At 40.5% G+C, this 21,070-nt stretch overlaps 1 protein-coding gene across 1 annotated transcript in view; it reads right to left on the reverse strand.

The window, feature by feature from the left end:
- The window catches only part of gli3 (GLI family zinc finger 3), a 214,904-nt gene extending 194,132 nt beyond the window's left edge, over positions 1-20,772 (reverse strand). The window contains exon 1 of the mRNA XM_052596680.1: positions 20,535-20,772. Within this exon, the coding sequence (XP_052452640.1) occupies positions 20,535-20,571 (37 nt within the window). The 5' untranslated portion in view covers positions 20,572-20,772. The remainder of the gene's footprint in view (positions 1-20,534) is intronic.
- Positions 20,773-21,070: the final 298 nt, after the last annotated feature.

The following is a 21,070-nucleotide window of genomic DNA, read 5'->3' on the forward strand; positions in this document are numbered from 1 at the left end:
GTTTCTGCAAATGGCAATAGGACCACTAGGAGGAGCCAGAGGAGCTTGATTTTTTTTCACAGATTATCTGTCTCATATTCTACTGTCAGGACATAATGACAGGTTTAATAAATATGTAAAAAATATTTTTTTACAAAAGTTCCCTACAGCACCTTTAATGAGTAATGTGTGTGTTTTTTGGCATAATTTGCAATAAACCAATCATCTTTCATTCCCTTTAAGAGCGAGTTGTGTTCGCACCATGGCTTATTCATTATTTAACTCTTTCCCTGCCAACATTTAAAAAAAAAAAAGTTGCCAGCCATAGCCAGCGATTTCGATGATTTTCACAAAAAAAAATTATGGTCTAAAGCAGGGACAGGCAACTCCAGTCCTGGAGGGCCACTATCCCTGCAGAGTTTAGCTTCAGCCCTCATAAAAACTCACCTGCCTGTATATATCTAGTAATCCCAAAAACACTGATTGCGTTGTTCAGGTGTGTTTAATTAGGGTTGGAGCTCCAGGACCGGAGTTGCCTGTCCCTGCTTTAGACCATCATTTTTTTGTGAAAATCATCGAATGAATGAATATTCATATATTCGAATATGAATATTTGAATCAATCAATCAATCAATCACCTTTATTTATATAGTGCTTTAAACAAAATGTGCAATACAGTACACCAAAATAAAGATCAAAGCCTCTACTTTTAAACAAAATAAAAAAATGTATCCTAGCTTAAAGCATTCATTTCTTATAAACACTCAAATGTAGGTAGGTTTCATTAAAAAAAAAAAAAAAATTGAGCAAAAAGGTGAGAAAATCACAAAACTACATCTGGATATTATTCAGTATGATTATCAAAACATAAATTCAGTAAATCGCTTCCATTAACACCACTAATATACCACTTCCTGGATCATCATTTTACTCCATAACATTATGCAGTTTTCATTTATATGCTGTATATTGCTGATGATCGCACTATGATGATTGCTTATCTGTTCACATAAAAGAGATCGCTAGTTTTTCCATCTTGTTCACATGTGTTTTTGTTCAGGAGGTTTTTTACTTGTTCAGAAGATGTGTAATAGCCCCCCAGAGTGTATAACTCTGAAAACACGAAAACCCATAAAAACTTGTCAATGGCTGGGAAGTGTTGTCTTCTAAATAAGGGCGGGGAAAGAGTTAAATGGCGGAATTTTAAGGTGCTCAGACTGAACAGGTCTCCAGAGAGCAAATGGATCTGCTAATGCGCTAGCAAATAGGTAGGCTAATTCTGATACACACAATGACTATCCATTATGACACGTATTAAATTTTTATATTCATGTAGCTTACACAATAATATTATTTTACTTTTTTACCCTGTGTGTAATAAGCAAATTGAACGCGCGTTGTGGACCTGCCCAGAGGTGCATTTTCTACTAACGCGCTCTTTAAATAACAAAAATAATAACCATTGACTTTAGACTAGGTTTGTGTTGGTCTATGATGCAGTCTATTTTCAGTTCCTCAAAACAGCAATGCACCAACAATGCGCCTAAACACACTTCTTTTTTAGACCAGCACACCCATGGACACACAAATGGGTGCAAATGTTTAAACAATGCGGCACAGGACTGGAAAATGAGAACTGCTGCATCTAGCAAAAACACTTGCAAATAAGGGCGGGGAGTGGGGTGGGGCCCAGAGCCGTGGGAACAGGAGCGAGGCTGGTGGAGTGATTGGAAATGAGCGACACCTGCTCGACCCACTGGTCTCGAGTCCCATGGAGGAGATGGAAGGATATAAAACAGGAGCGACGACAGTGAAGGACGAAAAAGTTTGTGTTTGCTTTTTGTTTTTGCGCAAGAGTCGTTCGCGAGGGGTTGTGGTGCCCGAAGCCCGGGAGAAGGAGGAACGTGCTGTTGAAGATCCCTCACCACTGTGGTGAATACGCGGTGCCATCGAGTAGGTGAGGAAGTGTGCCCCCATGGACGCTCGAGGCGGTGGGCTGGAGTGAGTTGCTGGGGCAGTTGTTCTACAGCCACAGTATCGCATCAGACAGTGCACTATAGACCCCCTGAGGAACAGTTCCACTCATTCTCTACTATAGGAGAGGAGGAATTGTATAAACTTGTTAACTTGCCTTGCTCAAGGGCACCTAAGTCGTGGTATTGCCGGCCTGAGATTTGAACCCACAACCATAGGGTTAGAAGTCAAACTGGATGAAGCACAGGAAGCTTTTAAATTATGGGCTATAGCAGGTAGACCCAGGCAAAGGCCTGAGCTTGAATAAAGAAGTCTACAAATGCAAGATATAAGTATGCTATTCATTTTATCTGTAAAAATGAGCAAATCTTAAGGGCTGATTCTTTGTCTATGAAGCTATTATATCATAATATCACTGGTTTTTGGAAAGATGTCAGAACTTTTAAAAGATGTAGAGAATCTCTTCCTTGTACCTTGGATGGCGTTTCGGGGGCAGATAATATTGCAAAATTATGGAGTATTGTAGTTTTTTTAATTGCATCCAAAATTACTTGAATAATGTGGATGATATTCAAGTTAATGATCCAATAGTGATCATGTCATGTGAGGTGGATCATGCTATAAGAAAATTGCCTCAAAATAAAGCCAGTGGCCTAGATAATATATCTGCTATACATTGATATTTCTGCATATACACTTAAATATGGAAGTAAGAGGATAGCCCCTTTATTAGCTGGCATTTTAATTCATGGTGTGTTACCAGACTCAATGTTGTCTGTTCTGTTAGTGCCAGTTATTAAGAACAAAACTGGAATGGTAGGCAACTTAGATAATAATAGACCTATAGCTTCAGCTAGTATCCTGTCTAAAGTGCCAGAAAAAAATCTTGCTGGATAGGTTAAATGTGTTTATTAATTCTACATACCAGTTTGGATTTAAAGGGGGGTGAAATGCTCGTTTTCACTCAATATCCTGTTAATCTTGAGTACCTATAGAGTAGTACTGCATCCTTCATAACTCCAAAAAGTCTTTAGTTTTATTATATTCATAAGAGAAAGATAGTCTGTACCGATTTTTCCCGGAAAAACACGAGCGCCTGGAGGTGTAACGTGTGGGCGGAGCTAAAGAATCAGGAGCGCGAGTAGGCTTTTGCGTTGAGAGCGTCTGGAAGCTGTGACATTACCGTGAGGAAAAAAACATCCAAAACAAACCATGGCTAACAGTCAGATTCAGCCGTATATTTATGATCCAGAATCAGATCCAGAGGCTGAAATTTAACAAGAGCAGCATCAGCAACGACGTCTCTATGTGGTATGTACTGAAACTGTATATATTTGCTTAGCGGCTTTGGAAAATGACTAAGTTCCACTTTTTGTTGTCTTTTTTTTTTTTTTTTTAAGCTGTACATTTGGAAAGTGCAGTTTGATGACAACATCGCATGTTGTTTACTTGATGTGTTTACGCGCCGATAGCTAAGTTAACAACACAGAGATATCTGAAGCAGTTTTACTCACCGCATGCGGTTCCAACACACGATCGTGACCCTTTTTTGTTGGGACTGCATTATCCTTAAGAAATAAATGGTGTACAAATCCGGCGTCAAACTGGGCTTTGTTTGTAAAACAAGCATCTTCGAAATGCAGGGAACAAACAAAAACACTTGCACAACTCCGTTGATGCTCTGTAAAAATAAACTCCATCCACGGGTCCCTTAATGCTGTTTTTTTTTTTTTTTTTTTTTTTTGGTAATCTGTGCAGGGTTGTCTTGCCCTGGCAACCAAAAACACACTTCTTTTGGGACAATTCGTTCTCTCGCTCTGATCAGTGAATGTCTGTGCTCTGCTCTACGGGAGTGCAAGCTCTTCCGGTAGAAGTGCCCTTAGGACCAATATAAGGAAATTCCGCTCCATCTAACGTCACACAGAGCCATACTCGAAAAAACTTTCCGAAACTTGTGACAAACCGGAAGAGGTATTTTTGGAACAAAAATACTCCTTCAAACGTACAACTTAATTTTTGAAACTTTGTCCATGTTTAGCATGGGAATCCAACTCTTTAACAGTGTAAAAAAACTCAGTATGCATGAAATAGCATTCCACCCCTCCCCCCCCCCCCCCCCCCCTTTAAGGCTAAACATGGCGCTGATCTTTTCATCTATGTATTACAGGTGCCATATGCAGAAATTGAGGTAAAAATATCCATAACATGACCTACACGCATCAAAAGAATGAGATGAAATAAAGGCGATGATGTCATTAACAAAATGTCAAGTTATAGTGCTGCAGAGATATCAACCTTAATTAGCATTAGCATTACTAGCCCCGGCCCGGAAGGTGTTGTAATACCAGTTTCGGCCGTGGGAGGCGGAATGCGGACAACATAACCACCAGCCAACCTGCAACGAATACACGAATAACTCGCAGGGCGTACCTGGACCTGATGTCAATCGTGTGGAAAGTACAGCCCACTACTTTCAGTTCAGAGAAGAGAGCGGAAGGATAGCTGAAGCCCTTGGCAAAAGACCAACACCCGCTACAGGGAAACAACCGCGCTCGGAATCACAAATCAAATCCGATAAGAATACCAGAGTAAACATCGGCACTGCTTTTAATTGCTGGAGACAACTGATGGACCTGAAAGAAATGAGGTTTGACTCCGAACTTGCAAGTTAGATGCTGTTGGTATTTCGCTAGAAGTTTGTTTTATATGTTTGTGTATTTGTTTTCGGGAAGTTATAACATAGAAATGTATTGAAGGCTGTTCGATAAACGTGCTAATGTTAGCGATGGCTAACCGTAGCTGCGTTTGATAATTAGCTAGCTATAACTTAACGTTACCCATTTTATTTTATAGGGCTGTGCATGTCTTTACTCATGTACATCTCATCAGTAAAGATGCTCCTGTAATTAGGAGTATATCTCCAGTACGTGTGTTCAGATCAGGATTGCCAGGTTTTCACAACAAATTCTGCCCAGTTGCTTCTCAAAACTAGCCCAATCTCGCTTCCAGAAGGTTCCCCTATAAAACATTGCTTCCCGGGGTTAAAATATAGTTTTTTTTTAGCAGGGTTGGTATAATTCGCATTTTAGGGGCTAAATATCACGTTATTTGTATTGGGGTCGCTGTGACCAGCGGACATGAAAAACAACCACCACAGACTTGGCACCACAGGAAACCTCCCGGAAACGCGATTGGGCTAGTTTTGGACTAGTTTTAAGAACAACTGGGCAGGATTTGTTGTGAAAACCTGGCAACCCTGATCTGAATGCATATGCTGGAGATATACTTCTAATTACAGGAGCGTCTTTACTGATGAGAGGTGCATGAAAATCGCATTAGATTTTTTGCACAGCCCTATGTATCATAACTAACCTGCTCTGTCTAGTCTGTTGGTCTCCGTGTCCTCTTTGCTTCGTGGTTTTTCTGTGCGTGAAAAAATTGATGTGTGGCGTGAAAGCGTGTGAAAAGAGTCAACTGCGTGTGTCTCACGGTGAATGCTTGAGAGTTGGCACATTAGTTCTCAAGCAGAATAAAGGACAGGTTGATTATTGCTGTTTAGCGTTTGTATTAATCTATGATGTGTCCCTGTTTGCCTACAGGGACATAAAAAAATTAATTAAAAGTGATACGTGGACCAAGGTGTCTGAGATTGTTCATTTTAAGTGAAGGATCCTAATATTTCGTCCACAACAATATTTAATGAGATTATAACTCCTTGTGGTTAGTCTGCACGAGATCAACAAGCTTGTTTGCTTTGCGGCCGCTTTAAACACAAAATAAGCATTCGATCTACGTTACAGCGTCTGAGCGCTCACAAATCTTTCTGCAGCATCGTGAGCAGAGCGGCAAGAGCGATTTTTGACGCTCTCGACGCCGGCGGTGTGAATGCACAGTTAGGCTTCGGCTATGGCTGTAGTGTTGTTGTGAAAGTAGGGGCGGAGCATAGAGACTATGCCGTTTCTCGTTTGTTACTCTAGAGTAGACCAATTCACTTTATTGAGGCATACTGCCCCCATCTGTTACGGAATGTGGAGTATGACTTGATTTTTTTTGCCAAACATTACAGATGGCACCTTTAAAGGAAATTGTAAACAGGTATAGAGATAAAAACTCTTTAATTTGCTTCATTGATGCATCTAAAGCTTTTGATCGAATTAATCATGCAAAGTTATTTTTTAAAATGAGACAAAGAGGGGTGCCAGAATATATTGTGAGAATCCTGATTTATGTGTATGCCCACCAGATGATGCGAGTAAGACAGGGCGATAAAGTCTCTGCCCCTTTTGGGGTTAGTAGTAGTGTTGTGGGTTGTATTTGCTGTCTTATTGTCTTGGTTTTTGTTTGTTTTTTAATTTGGACCTTGAGTCTGTAATAAAAGATTGATTGAATACATAGGTAATCTTTCACCTAGATATCACAATATAGAGACTGTGTCTGTATTCAGAACAAGAAAATACAAAAATATCCAAACCAGTTTAAGAGTAACGATTTAATTTTAACAATTTAAACAACAACAACAACAACAACAACAAAAAAAAAACTTTTGTAATACGGAAAAACTAATGATCATAACATTTCTTGGTGCCGATGCAAGATGGCGACCTCTGTGACGTGCTCTGCAGTTGTTTTTGTAAGTTGTTCCTGCCTTTATTTATATTCCTGACATCAGTATCACCAGAGATGAATTGCTGGACATTCAGCACCACACATCACCCAATATACTACCGGTTTTCGACTATTATAAAGGATTTTTCACACTCTGCTGCTCTTGGTTAAACGACACCATTCCAGACAGCGTGCTCCATCTGCTGGGCTTTCAGCTATTCAGAGCGGACCACAATGCAGAATCATCAGGGAATTTGTGCAGGGACTGGGCATGCTTTTACATCAATGAAAGTTGGTGTACAGATGTAACAGTGTTAAAGAAGATGTGCTGTTCAGATCTAGAAACACTCTTTATTAACTGCAAACCGTTCTATTTGCCGCGGGAGTTTCACTCGTTCATTCTCGTGAATGTTTACATTCCTCCACAAGCCCACATGAAACAGAAAATCTCTGATCAGATCACAGAGATAGAACGACAACACCTGTACTCTGTTTTAAACATTCTTGGGGACTTTATTAAAGTAAATCTCTCCTTTGAACTGCCTAAATACAGACAGCACATCACATGCCCCACCAGAGACAGTTATATATTGAATTACTGTTACACCACAACAAAGGATGCATATCACTCTCTTCCACTGCAGCTTTGCGGTGCTCTGATAACGGTTTGGTTCATCTTATACTGACATACAGGCAGAAACTTAAATCAGCTAAACCTCTATTAAGGACTGCAAAAAGATGGACTAAGAAGCAGAGCAGGATTTACAAGCATGTTTTGACCTCACTGATTGGTGTGATTTTGAAGCTGCATCCACCGATCTGGACAAGCTCACAGGGACTGTAAAATCTTATATCAGTTTCTGTGAAGACATGTGCATTCCAAGACTCATCTTACTTACAAAAATGACAAACCATGGTTCACTGCAAAACTCAGACAGCTCCGTCAGGCCAAAGAAGATGCTTACAGGAATGGGGGCAATGTCTTGTATGAACAGGCTAAATACACACTGGAAAAGGAGATCAGAGTGGCAATGAGGCATTATTCTGAAGAAATAAGGACTTACTTTACTTCCAGTGACTGGAAAAGTCTGAAGGAGATCACCAACTACAAGACACCATCCCCCAGCACTGTGAAGAATCAACAACTGGCAGACGATCTGAATGAGTTTTACTGCAAGTTTGAAAAAACACCCGTCCTGAACACTTATCCACAAAACCATTCACACCTCCTGCAACCCCCCTCTCCCCCACACCTGCAATTCAGATCAGAAAGGATGAGGTGTGCCAGGTCTTCCTGAAGCAGAAAAAAAACCCAAAAAACAGCAGGCCCAGATTGTGTTACACCAGCATGTCTGAAATCCTGTGCTGACCAGCTGGCCCCCATCTTCACAGAGATCTTCAACAGATCACTAGAGCTGTGCGATGTCCCTTCATGCTTCAAACCCTCCACCATCATCCCCATCTCAAAGAAATCTAAAATTACAGAACTAAATGACTACAGGCCTGTGGTCATGTAGTCTTTTGAAAAACTGGTGCTGGCATCCCTGAAGGACATTACTGGACATTACGGGATCCTCTTCAGTTTGCCTACAGAGCAAACAGGTCTGTGGATGATGCAGTAAACATTGGAATGCATTATGTTCTGCAACATTTTGACAGACCGGGGACTTATGTGAGGATCCTGTTTGTGGTCTTCAGCTCAGCATTTAACACGATCATTCCAAACCTCCTCCTTCCCAAACTAACTCAGCCCTCCATGCCCACTTCCATCTGTCAGTGGATCAACAGCTACTGGCTGTCTGGTACAATCTTAACAACCTGGAACTCAACACACTCAAAAGAGTGGAGGTGATCATGGACTTCAGGAGAAATCCCTTTGCTCTCCCCCAACTCACCATCATGGACAGCACTGTGCCTGCAGTGGAGTCATTCAGGTTCTTGGGCACCATAATCTCTCAGGACCTGAATGGGACATTCACATTGACTCCATTGAGAAAAGGCCCAGCAGAGTTTGTATTTCCTTCGCCAACTGAGTAAGTTCAACATGCCACAGTAGCTGCTGAAACAGTTCTACTCTGCTATCATTGAATCCATCCTCTGCACTTCAGTAACTGTCTGGTTCAACTCAGCTATCTAATCTGACCTCAGAAGACTACAGAGGGTAGTCTGGACTGCTGAGCGAATCATTGGTACAACCCTCCCTTCTATTTAAGAACAGTACTTATCCAGAGTGAGCAAAAAGGCTGGCAAAATCACTCTGGACCCCTCACATCCAACACACTTCCTCTTTGAACTGTTGCCATCTGGTCAACGCTACAGAGCTCTGAGCACCAGAATGGCCAGATACAGGTTTCTTCCCCCAGGCAATCCATCTCATGAACACTTGACAATAACTTTGAAACACACCACACTATTTATTCACTCTTACACGTATTTAGCTTAGTCTACACTTCAAAATTGCACATAATATACCTGTACATACAAAACTGTCTATTGTAATATACCTGCACATACAATTATACATTTGTATATTGTCATTCCTTGTTATATTTTTAAATCTTTTATTATCTGTGTTCTTGTTCTGTCGCTGTCATTTTGTTGCACTGCGGAAGCTTCTGTCATGAAAACTAATTTCTCTTATGTGTAAACATACCTGGCAATAAAGCTCATTCTGATTCTGATTATAAAGCTTGCATAATTGAATATCAGGTCTCTTTCTATGAACACACTTTTTGTTAATAATATGATCACTGATCATAACCTAGATGTGCTCTGTTTGACAGAAACCTGGCTAAAACAAGATGATTACATCATTTTAAATGAGTCTACCCCCCAAGATAACTTTTATAAATATGAGCTGTGACCAAAAGGTAAAAGGGGAGGTGTGGCTACAGTTTATATTATCCGCCTAGGGGGAACTATGTACACCGCTGCCTTGGGGGAACTGTAAGCGGACGCCGCCACCCGAGAGGGTAATGAGTGGACGCCGCCGTCTGTGGAGCTTTCGGAGCGGCAACGACAGAAAGACAGAAGACTGTGACACAGCAGGCATTGACATTTCCCAACAGCACAGCAGTAATGACTTTATGAACTATTTTACTTCCAAGATCGATACTATTAGAGATAAAATTGTACCCATTCATCCATCAGCTTCAGTATCACTTCAGATAGTGAGCTATAGATCCCTTGAGGAACAATTCCACTCATTCTCTACTATAGGAGAGGAAGAATTGTATAAACTTGTTAAATCATCTAAAGCAACAACATGTTAGACCCATTCCAACTAAGCCCCTAAAAGAGGTACTTCAAGAAGTCATTGATCCTCTTCTGACTATTATTAATTCATCATTGTCATTAGGATATGTACTCAAAACCTTCAAACTGGCTGTTATTAAGCCTCTCATTAAAAAAACACAACTTGACCCCAAAAAACTAGTTAATTACAGACCTTTAATTACAGATCTTTTATCTCCCTTTTCTGTCCAAGATACTAGAAAAGGTTATATTCTCACAATTATATTCCTTCCTAGAGAAAAATGGTATCTGTGAGGATTTCCAGTCAGGATTTAGATCATATCATAGTACTGAGACTGCTCTCATTAGAGTTACAAAAGATCTGCTCTTATCATGTGATCATGATTGTATCTCTCTATTCGTGCTACTGGATCTTAGCGCTGCGTATGATACTATTGACCTTTTTTTTTTTTTTTTTTTTGGTTTTAGTGGAAGTGCATTAGCACGGTTCAAACAGATCGCCATCAATTTGTAGCAATGAATGAAAAGGTATCATATCGATCATTATGTGCAGTATGCAGTATGGAGTAACTCAAGGCTCAGAACAAGGGCCATTACTTTTTACTCTTTAAAAGTGGAAAGTGAAAGTGAAGTGACATTCAGCCAAGTATGGTGACCCATACTCAGAATTTGTGCTCTGCATTTAACCCATCCGAAATGCACACACACAGAGCAGTGAACACACACACACACACACACACACACTGTGAGCACACACCCGGAGCAGTGGGCAGCCATTTATGCTGCGGCGCCCGGGGAGCAGTTGGGGGTTCGATGCCTTGCTCAAGGACACCTAAGTCGTGGTATTGAAGGTGGAGAGAGAGCTGTTCATGCACTCCCCCCACCCACAATTCCGTCCGGAATAGAACCCACAACCCTTCGATTGGGAGTCCAACCCTCTAACCATTAGGCCACGACTTCCCCTATGTTTCCCACGGGGGATATCTTCAGGAAACACAGTGTTAGCTTTCACTGTAATGCTGATGACACTCAGCTCTATATATCTTCATGGACCGGCCTACCAATTTGAAAAACGTAATGCATAGATTACTGCTAAATTCTAAAAAAAAAAAATAATAATTAATTAAAGGAGTTAATTATCTGACCTAAAACTTGATAGCTTCTCTTTCAATTCTTCGTCATCAGTTAGGAACCTAGGTGTGCTATTTGATAGCAATCTTTCCTTTGAAAGCCACATTTCTAACATTTGTAAAACTGCATTTTTTTTGCATCTCAAAATATATATCTAAATTATGACCTATGATCTCATTGTTGCCTGAAAAACTAAATTTCAAGACACAATAACAGTAATATTTAGAAAATTGTGCTGGTTTTTGGGCAATGATGTTTCACAAGTCCACAAGAACAGACGAGAACGCATACTAAAAAAATAGCTATTGTCTGTGTGAAAATAAAAAAAATATGAAATACTCCCTAATATATATTTTTTTTTCTGCAATCTAATGTAAATAAGCCCAACACTCATGTACAGCAGACAGAGCAAATGAGTGAAAGAGAAGCTTTTTTGGTTCGCTATTTTGCTAACAACTTCTGACAGTGGAAACAGAAATAATTTCATACCATAATGTACTGTACAGAACTGTACCACTCAGTGGAAACGAGCTATAACATTGTTCGGGAGGCAGACACACTCTGACAGTATAAATCTAGATTAAATCTTTAACCTGGTTTACACATAACACACTAACAGTTATTATATTCAAATTTGCTAAATGATTTTAAGGCAACATTAATTAGGACAACCGGAACTGGGAACACTTCTATTAACACACAATGTACTTGCTACATCATTAGAAGTAAGGTAGCTATGCTAATATTAGTCTGTTTCTTTATTATTCTGGGATCACCATAGCAACCAGATCCAGTCTGTATCCAGATCAGATGGTCACTGCAGTCATCCAGATGGTGAATCAGCACCTAGAGATGATCTTGACACCCTTGAATGTCAGTGGAGACCAGAACAACTAGATGAGCCCCAGAGACCGATCCCCAATGAAGACCTTTTCTCCTAGACAGCCACCAGGACAAGACCACAGGGACCAGATGAGTCCTCTGCACAATGTGACTTTGCTGCAGCCTGGAATAGAACTGCTGGTTTCGTCTGGCCAGAGGAGAACTGTGACGATCGCGACCAGTGAAACACAGGGAGAGAGAGAGATCCAATTGCAAGTATGTTTATTGGGATAATCCAAATCGTGGTCGAATAAGCCAAGGTCAAAACCAAACAAGCAGTCCAAACAAACAAACAAACAAATAAACAAAAAGAGGGAACAGGTAAGGGAAAGGAACGGGAACTCGGAGGAACAAGAAGGCAAGGATGAATGTCGGAAGACGAGAAGGCTGGCAACACGAAAGGTAAGGACTCCATACAAACAACAGGAAAAGACTGGTATTTATAGGGAGGCTAATGACAATAAAGTGACTGCACCTGGTGCAATTAACAGGAGTGCAATTACTGTGATGACAGGATAAGACTAGAGGAATTCTAGTGCCTACGGTGAAGTGCCTAAGGGGAAGTGAGCCCACTAGTGGACACCCAGGGAAACAGAGACTAGACAGCGTGACAAGAACTGGCTGAGTCTGGTTTCTCCCAAGGTTTTTTTCTCCATTCTGTCACCAGTGGAGTTTTGGTTCTTTGCCGCTGTCACCTCTGGCTTGCTTAGTTGGGGACATTTAATATCCTGTAATATCGTTGACTTGATTGCACAGACACTATTTAAACTGAACTGAGCTGGATAATGACATCACTGAATTCAATGATGAACTGAAAATTGAGTGTTTACTTTTGTAATTTTACATTATTCACACTCAACTTAATTAACACTGTAAAGTGCTTTGACACAGTCTGTAATGTTAAAGGGGGGGTGAAATGCTATTTCATGCATACTGAGTTTTTTACACTGTTAAAGAGTTGGATTCCCATGCTAAACATGGACAAAGTTTCAAAAATTAAGTTGTACGTTTGAAGGAGTATTTCTGTTCCAAAAATACTCCTTCCGGTTTGTCACAAGTTTCGGAAAGTTTTTTTCGAGTATGGCTCTGTGTGACATAGATGGAGCGGAATTTCCTTATATGGATCCTGAGGGCACGTCTGCCGGAAGAGCGCGCGCTCCCGTATAGCAGAGCACTCAGAGCACAACAGGCATTCACTGATCAGAGCGAGAGCGTCGTGAAAAGTCACAAAAGGAGTGTATTTTTGGTTGCCAGGTCAAGACAACCCTGCACAGATTACTCCCATGCCGAGACCCGGGTTCGAGCCCCGCTCGGAGCGAGTCATTGCTGCTGCTGCTCTCGTTCAGTTTCAGCCTCTGGATCTGATTCTGGATCATAAATATACGCTGAATCTGACTGTTAGCCATGGTTAGTTTTGGATGATGGTTTTTTCCTCACGGTAATGTCACAGCTTCCAAACGCTCTCAACTCAAAAGCCTACTGGCGCTCGTGATTCTTTAGCTCCGCCCACACATCACGCCTCCAGTGGCTCGTGTTTTTCCGGGATAAATCGGTACAGACTATCTTTCTCTTATGAATATAATAAAACTAAAGACTTTTTGGAGTTATGAAGGATGCAGTACTACTCAATAGGTACTCAAGATTAACAGGATATTGAGTGAAAACGAGCATTTCACCCCCCCTTTAAAAGTACTATACAACGAAGGGCTCTTTTGGACTACAGCATTGTTTTCAGGGGTATTGTGATGTCACAAAGTGGCCCATTAGAATATCATTCAAATAAATCCCGCCTTCGGAAATGTGAATGGTTGATTGGCAGGGAGGGTCAAGATTATGCTTAGAAAGCTTGGCTGAGTGCATCAGACAAGACGAAGACGAAGTGCTGCTGTAGCATCAAGTTTTTGCAAGTTATTACACATGCACCTGAATAATGATGTATGTAAATATGTATATTACAATTATGAAAATGTTTTTATAATAAACTGCTGACAGTACAATACTGGGCAATGATGTAATCTGCAGAATTTACTCTTCAATCATGAGACTACAATGTTTCCATTATATTGAGTGCGGTTGTTTTTATATCGTTGTATTTCTCAAGGAAAATTGGATGTCATTTTAATTTTATCCTGCATGTAATGTCATGCAGCATTTGTGAGCAGAGCGCTGCTTTGTGTACAGTGGTTACCAGGGAAACCTCGATCTCTACCACTCCAACAGCATCTACTGCTGGCAGAGAATTAATATATATATATATATATATATATATATATATATATATATATATATATATATATATATATATATATATATATATATGCTGCCACAAATATAAGTCTAAGTCTGTGGGAAACACTGGACTATTCTATAGATAAATGTATCTGTATAACAGTTTTACTGAGATTCTTGTTATAATGTTAGAATTAAAGAACAATTAACACAATACATATGCACTTATCTGTACATAGTAAATGCAGTTATTTTTAAGTGGCTGTTGACATCCTATCTCAAATGTGATTTATGCCAAAAATTTAAATTAAATAAATCCAATAACATTACCTGTCTAATATGTCTTACAGTATTTTGTGTGGGGGGAGGGTGGTAACTATAGCAGAGAAGAAGGAACTTGCTGCTTTGGCAAGAGGTGTAGCAGCACTGAAACACCATCTAAGCTGTTCACTAATCACAACGCAAATAGTGATGGCCGATTCGTGAACAAATCGTTCAGTTTAACCGGTTCTTCTTAGTGAAACGGTTGAACCAGTTCACCAAATCGAACTGAATCGTTTGAAACGGTTCACGTCTCCAATAAGCATTAATCCACACATTACTTAAGCTGTTAACTTTTTTAACGTGACTGACACTCCCTCTGAGTCAGAATAAACCAATATCCCAGGGTAATCCATTTACTCAAACAGTACACTGAATGAAATGTTGTGAAGACCGAACTGAAGATGAACACTGAGCCGAGCCAGATAATGAACGAACACGAGTCAAGAATCGGTTGCTTCGGTTTTCGGATCACCAGTACACTCAACCGAGAATTGTTTATGTCGGACGCGTCTGATTTGAGAACCGATGAGCTGATTCTCGTTCTCGAGTCAAGAACCGGTTGCTTCGGTTTTCGGATCACCAGTACACTCAACCGAGAATCGTTTCTGTCGGACACATCTGAATTGAGAACCGATGAACTGATGATACTGCGCATGCGTGTAATTTTGTAAGTATTTTGTTAAACATCGGAAAGTGTTATAAAATAACTATTTTATTTTGATTTTTTTTTTTTAGATGAATGTTTCCAATCTGTATATTGTATATAATGTATAGGCCAAATGGGTTTTCAGGGAAGTTGGACAATAATTAAGACTCTAAGACTCTTATGTTTAATAGGAATAAGGGGTGATTTATGAGATATCTGTACTGTATTTATAGTTAATGATGACACATTCACAAATTGAGTTTGTAGTAAACAGAAAATGAACACGAGTAGAGCAGCTGATGAAACTGAACTGCAGCACGTGCCGGTTAGAGCAATTCTCGTTCTCAAGTCAAGAACCGGTTGCATCGGTTTTCGGATCATCAGTACACTCAACCGAGAATCGTTTCTGTCGGACGCGTCCGAATTGAGAACCGATGAACTGATGATACTGCGCATGCGCGATTCAGCGTGAAGCCAACTGACTCACAGCATGTCTGAACCGAAGTGATTCTTTTGGTGATTGATTCTAATTCTGTACTAATGTTATGATCGCGGGTATTTCGAGGGCTTGGATGAAGGGCAATCTGGCGAAACGTAAGTTCATTTAATAACAAATACATCGCAATGTATTATTTTTAGTAAGTGGATCATGGTTTCTGCGCTGATGACACCTAAATTATTTACTTTATATCTTCAAGACTTAAATTCTCATATGCACATTATTGCTGTTACTGTATTTAGGTGTTGTTGCAAAATTCAAATGTAAACTTTTCATGATTATAAGGTTTTTAACTGACTAAAGTTATGATTACTGACTTTATATATTTGAATGTTTAATAGATGTGACACCATTACGTCATCGCCAATGACGTCATTACATCAAGCGTAAAAGAACCGCTGAACCATTTTTTTCAGCCGGTTTATTGAAACGAACCGTCCGAAAGAACCGGTTAACGGAAAAGAATCAAACTTTCCATCACTATAACGCAATGGGACAGCTAACCAATCACATCACATTTTGTTTTTCAGAAGGTGGGCCTTCATTAAACCCAGAACTAATTGAGCCATTTGTGCCAGGCTGGGGAGAAAGGTATTGTAATAATGTAAATTATGTGAACAATAATGTGTTTTTCGAACAACCAAGCATGAGAGCATGTTCTAGTACACCTCCAAAACTAAATCAAGACTTTGTAAAAGAACATAATAGGACTCCTTTATTTATGTCCAAGAAAAGTCCTGGTTAACCAACCAAACTCCATATGTTAATTTCATACGGTTATCCAGAATACAAAGTTTATTCTGGTTATGTTCATGTCTGACAGCAGATATTTACAGTTCAACTCTCAGAGAAGGGAAGCAGTGTGTTACACCCAGGACTATCCATCCAATATATCAGTCTCAAACACAACCTTCATCATCATTTTAGGAAGCCCTTGACAAGTTCTTTGTTCTGCCAGCAGTGGCTTGCTATGCTCCACCAAGGGCAATGAAGTGGGAATATTCTCTAATATGGTGTGCACATGTGGAGCTGACCAGACAGGATGCAAGCTGTGACAGAAGTTTGAATGTGTCTGTTTGGTGGGATATCATCAGTCCCTCCTCATATGGGTAGGTCTGGACTCTGGTGTGAGGAATCAATGAGACTTGAAAAGGATTACAGGCTTCAGGAAACTTGGTAGATCTTTATCCAACAAGGAATGCAGAGGACTGAAACTGTAGTCCCACACAGCTGATCAAGCTAAAGGTGTGAGCCAGTTTGCTTTTGAGTGGAGACAGTACTTCACACAGAGAAGTTGTAGACCAGCACTAAGTAGGCTTAGGAGAGCAACCTCTATGCAGTAATGACACTCGTTGGCTTGAATGTCAAGGACAAGGGTGCTTCAAAGAGCTGAACTCCCAAAACTTTTAGGAATCTGTGAAAAAGGCACAATGTTTTAAGACTGTAAGGACAGCCAAGACTGCACTGGGGAACATAAATAAACCTATTGTTCAGTAGAGTTTGCTAAGCAAAGGAAATGGCTTAGCTGGTGGAACAATCATGTGTATATCCAAGATTTTAAAACATTGCAAAACAGTAAGATTTTGTCCCTCCCTACTCGCCTTATTCAAAACATTTGCATTCCATCTTAAAAGTTCATATAAAAGGAAAACATTAATTTCAGCAAGCTTTAATTCCCATAATGGGACATGGCTCTTACTGACAAAGAGCACATCTGTTTAAGAAAACACAAACAAGTAGGAGAGATGACGAAGAGAAAGAAAAGAAAGGATCTTCCACTTTCTCAAGAGAGATAAGAAGTGCAATGCCAGCAAGTGCCTCTCTGTTACTGTGGCCCGATGACCTGCTAATCAGCAGACAATATAAACAGATGTCTCAATCCTAGCCACATTTCACACTTCCACACATTTAGCGCTCTTTCCTTCATTAATCCATCTTTCAATACCGCTGTCTTATCCGTACTGTGTATTAGCATGGTGCTAAGCGGAACTATGATACTCTTATCCAGTGTTTTTGTTAGAAAAGAGGATAAGGCTCAGGAACGACGGCTAATGCTAATGCTTCATCTAATGCTCACAAAGAGACCTATTTATCCCGTGCACTCTTTATGCTAATCTTGCCAGGCCTTTATGCACTTATGCAGTGGGTGTGTGGAGTTTTTGTAAATTTAGTGTTAGCGCCTTAACTCGTCAAAGCAGTAGATAGGATATTTGTGTGACTTTCTCAGAGGTTCTTGCTGTATATACTGTACCTTCCCCCTCCTCTGGCACTTGTCATTTCATGCTTTGCTCCTGACAGCCACTCCCAGGGTGCCGGGCTGTGTGTTGCCACGGTGACCAGGTGTGCAGAGGCAGCAAGTGGAGACTCATTTAGGCGCATTAGGCCTTGACACGTGCCATAGGAAGAGTAATCATGCCTTACCTGCCTCTAGTACTAGTGCATACACAGCACAAAGAGCCCAACTTGCTCTCCATCACATAATTACACACACAAACGTGGGATCACACTTAAACTATCGCACACCTGGGACACATACAAGCTGATGGATCTCCAAAGTGAAATAGAAAGGCAGGGAAGCTCTGTCGCACATGAGAGTGTGTATGGGGGTCAAGGTTTTTTACACCTTAAAGCCTATGGAAGTGAGTGAATGGTGCCAGCGTGGGTTTTAAAGAGCTGAGGGGTGATGGGGCTCAGGAGGGTTAGTTAAGGGGTCTTGGCATCTCATAATCCCCTCTGGTGAGGAGTGTACACAACATCTATGATCCACAAAGTACACTGAGCCCTTTATTCACTCATAACACTATTTTAAATATTTTTCTCAATCTGGACAAAATGGTTTAAAAATGAGGGTTGTACAAGACAATTAAATAATTTAACGATATCTCTTATTCTCTTATTGTGTGTGTGTGTGTGTGTGTGTGTGTGTGTGTGTGATTGAGTAATGGCATTTGCTAATTATGAGGTTGTGGGTAGTTTACAAGAATTTAAAAACAAGTTCACCTCCTGTTCTCTAAGGCAGCAATAGCAAATATGTGCTATGTGAGATGGGGAGAGGGCCTCCAACTCATTCTAGAATTCATTCCATCATCAACTTTCTCCACTCCACAGTTCATTGCCACCCTGGTGATCCCCCATTCAGGAAGAATGGACCAACTAAGGGGCCCCTTTGACTTCTCATACAATTTACAATGTCAGCCTTCTCCACCTGACCTCTGAACCCCACCACCCTTTCACCTCGCACCCTCTGCCCCAGCCTCCCCCTATAGACTTCAGCCACCCGGAACACCCCTCTTTCACTTTTGTTCTTTCTTGCATTGCTCCATCTTTCTCTCACTCCCCCACATTATAACTCTCTATTTTCTCTTCATGTCACTCTTAAAGGAAAACGGCACCATTTTTCCATATTGCACTATGTTCTTTCCTCAGCTAAGATGAGTTGATATGAACCTTTCCTGTCTCAATGCATGCACTCAATCACTGTAGACTGTAAAATTCCACCTCTCCCTCTAACTTCCGTCAATACAACCAATGTGAGGAGTTTTCAGGAGTGATGATATTACTGCGCTGAGGTTGAAGTACTGCGATGGAAGTGTTTGGTGGCTTCTAAATTCATCCTTGTTTGGATCCTAAGCAATGAATGGTGCTAAACTAAATGCTGGCATCGTGGTGCCGCATACTACAGCGATTAAGTGCACACACTGAGAAGGGTACGTATCAACTCGTCTAAGTTGAGGGAATAACAGTGGTGTTTTCCTTTTTAAAAAACTCTGCCTATTTCTCTGGGTTTTTCTGTACAAATAAAGTGGCAGATTTGCTGAGGTGTTCACGCTTTTGTTAGTCAATATGTTAGGGGTCTGATGGGTTCGTTTGTCTTCCTTTGTGCATTAAGATGGACAGACCAAAACTAGACCAACAAAAAGCAGGGCTGCTAATGAAAAGGTCTAAACCGTGATACAGTAAATGGTTTTGCGAGATAGAAGGTCAGGGCATTTCATTAAGTACTATAGATAAAAACTACACCATCAAACACAATTCAAAGCAAATTTATTGAAACTAAAAAAGCCATCACACTGAACCCTCATCCAGAGGTGATGGTCAGGCAATGGTGGTTTACAAAATTAACCTCTTAAAAGGCTTTGACGAGCCTCATCTGTCTCTCTCTGCCTTTATTTATCTCCTTTACTTTATCCTGTCCACTTACATGTTCTCTTGAACAAGGAGGGGGAGTTTGACCGCTTTCCTCTCTGTGGCATTTTGATCATGTTGCTGATGATTGAGAGTTGTGTGCTTACACTCTGTCCCTAATGAGGGAATTGGGGAGCAGAGAAGATCGGCCCCCATACTAACTTCCCCACTCAAAAAAAATATATATAATAATTTAAAGGCAAGCAAGAGCGAATGAGAAAAAATGTGCAACTATTGTGTCAACTGTCAGGCCCAATCAATCCATTAGCAGCTTTGCCTTTTGCCTCACATAGGGAACATTTTAGCATGCTAGCTCTTCACTAAACATTCGTCCTTGAGTTTTATGGACCAACAATATCTAGTCTATCAGGACGTGGTGTTAATGGTAACTGTCTTAGGCAAAACATAACTTCTATGTGGCAACATAACTTCTATATGGATAGGTTTACCCAGAAAAATTAAGGTAAATAACAGAAGACTTTCAGTGAGTAACAAATAAAATTTCAGTTTGTTCCTCATACATATTTGCTGTATGCAAATTTCATGGCACTTTCTATTTTTTGTTACACACACACACACACACACACACAGACGGACACACACACACACAGACAGACAAACACAGACAGGACAATATCCTAAACGTAATTTTGTATTTCTATTTTTTTGAGTGGACTAGGAACCCTCTAGGATTTAAGAATGCGCCTAACATATTTATAGGATAAAAGAACAAGGATGTACAGTATAGATAAATTGGAACCAAAACATTAGTGAGTGGGTGTTTGTCCCAATATTGCCATAGGACATGACAAAGTAGTAACTCACTATAATGAGGGTCCAGGTATCCATTGCGAGGGTCCATGGCGAACAGTGTCCCCCGATAGGGCAGGGTGTGGTCTGCCAGGTGGAGCAGAGAGCTATAAAGCTCTTTCTTCACTAATGGAGGGCGGTCTTCTGTAGAAGTGGGTGGCTCTTCACTAAGTTTTCCTGATATGCCCAGAACCACAGCCTGCCCACTGATGGCATTACGCCTTTCACGACGATAGTGGGAAACTGAACTGTCATCCTCTAAATGAGAGAGAAATAAAAAGAAATAATATTAGTTAATTTTTATTACTTTTTTTTATTTTAATGATGTGTACAGATAGTACAGACCAAAAGTTTGGACACACCTTCACATTTAAAGAGTTTTCTTTATTTCCATGACTAAGAAAATTGTAGAGTCACACTGAAGGCATCAAGGGCTATTTGACCAAGAAGGAGAGTGATGGGGTGCTGCGCCAGATGACCTGGCCTCCACAGTCACCGGACCTGAACCCAATCGAGATGGTTTAGGGGTGAGCTGGACCACAGACAGTAGG

The sequence above is a fragment of the Carassius gibelio genome, chromosome B24 (genome assembly GCF_023724105.1).
Source record: "Carassius gibelio isolate Cgi1373 ecotype wild population from Czech Republic chromosome B24, carGib1.2-hapl.c, whole genome shotgun sequence".
In the NCBI taxonomy this organism is placed as follows: Eukaryota; Metazoa; Chordata; class Actinopteri; order Cypriniformes; family Cyprinidae; genus Carassius; species Carassius gibelio.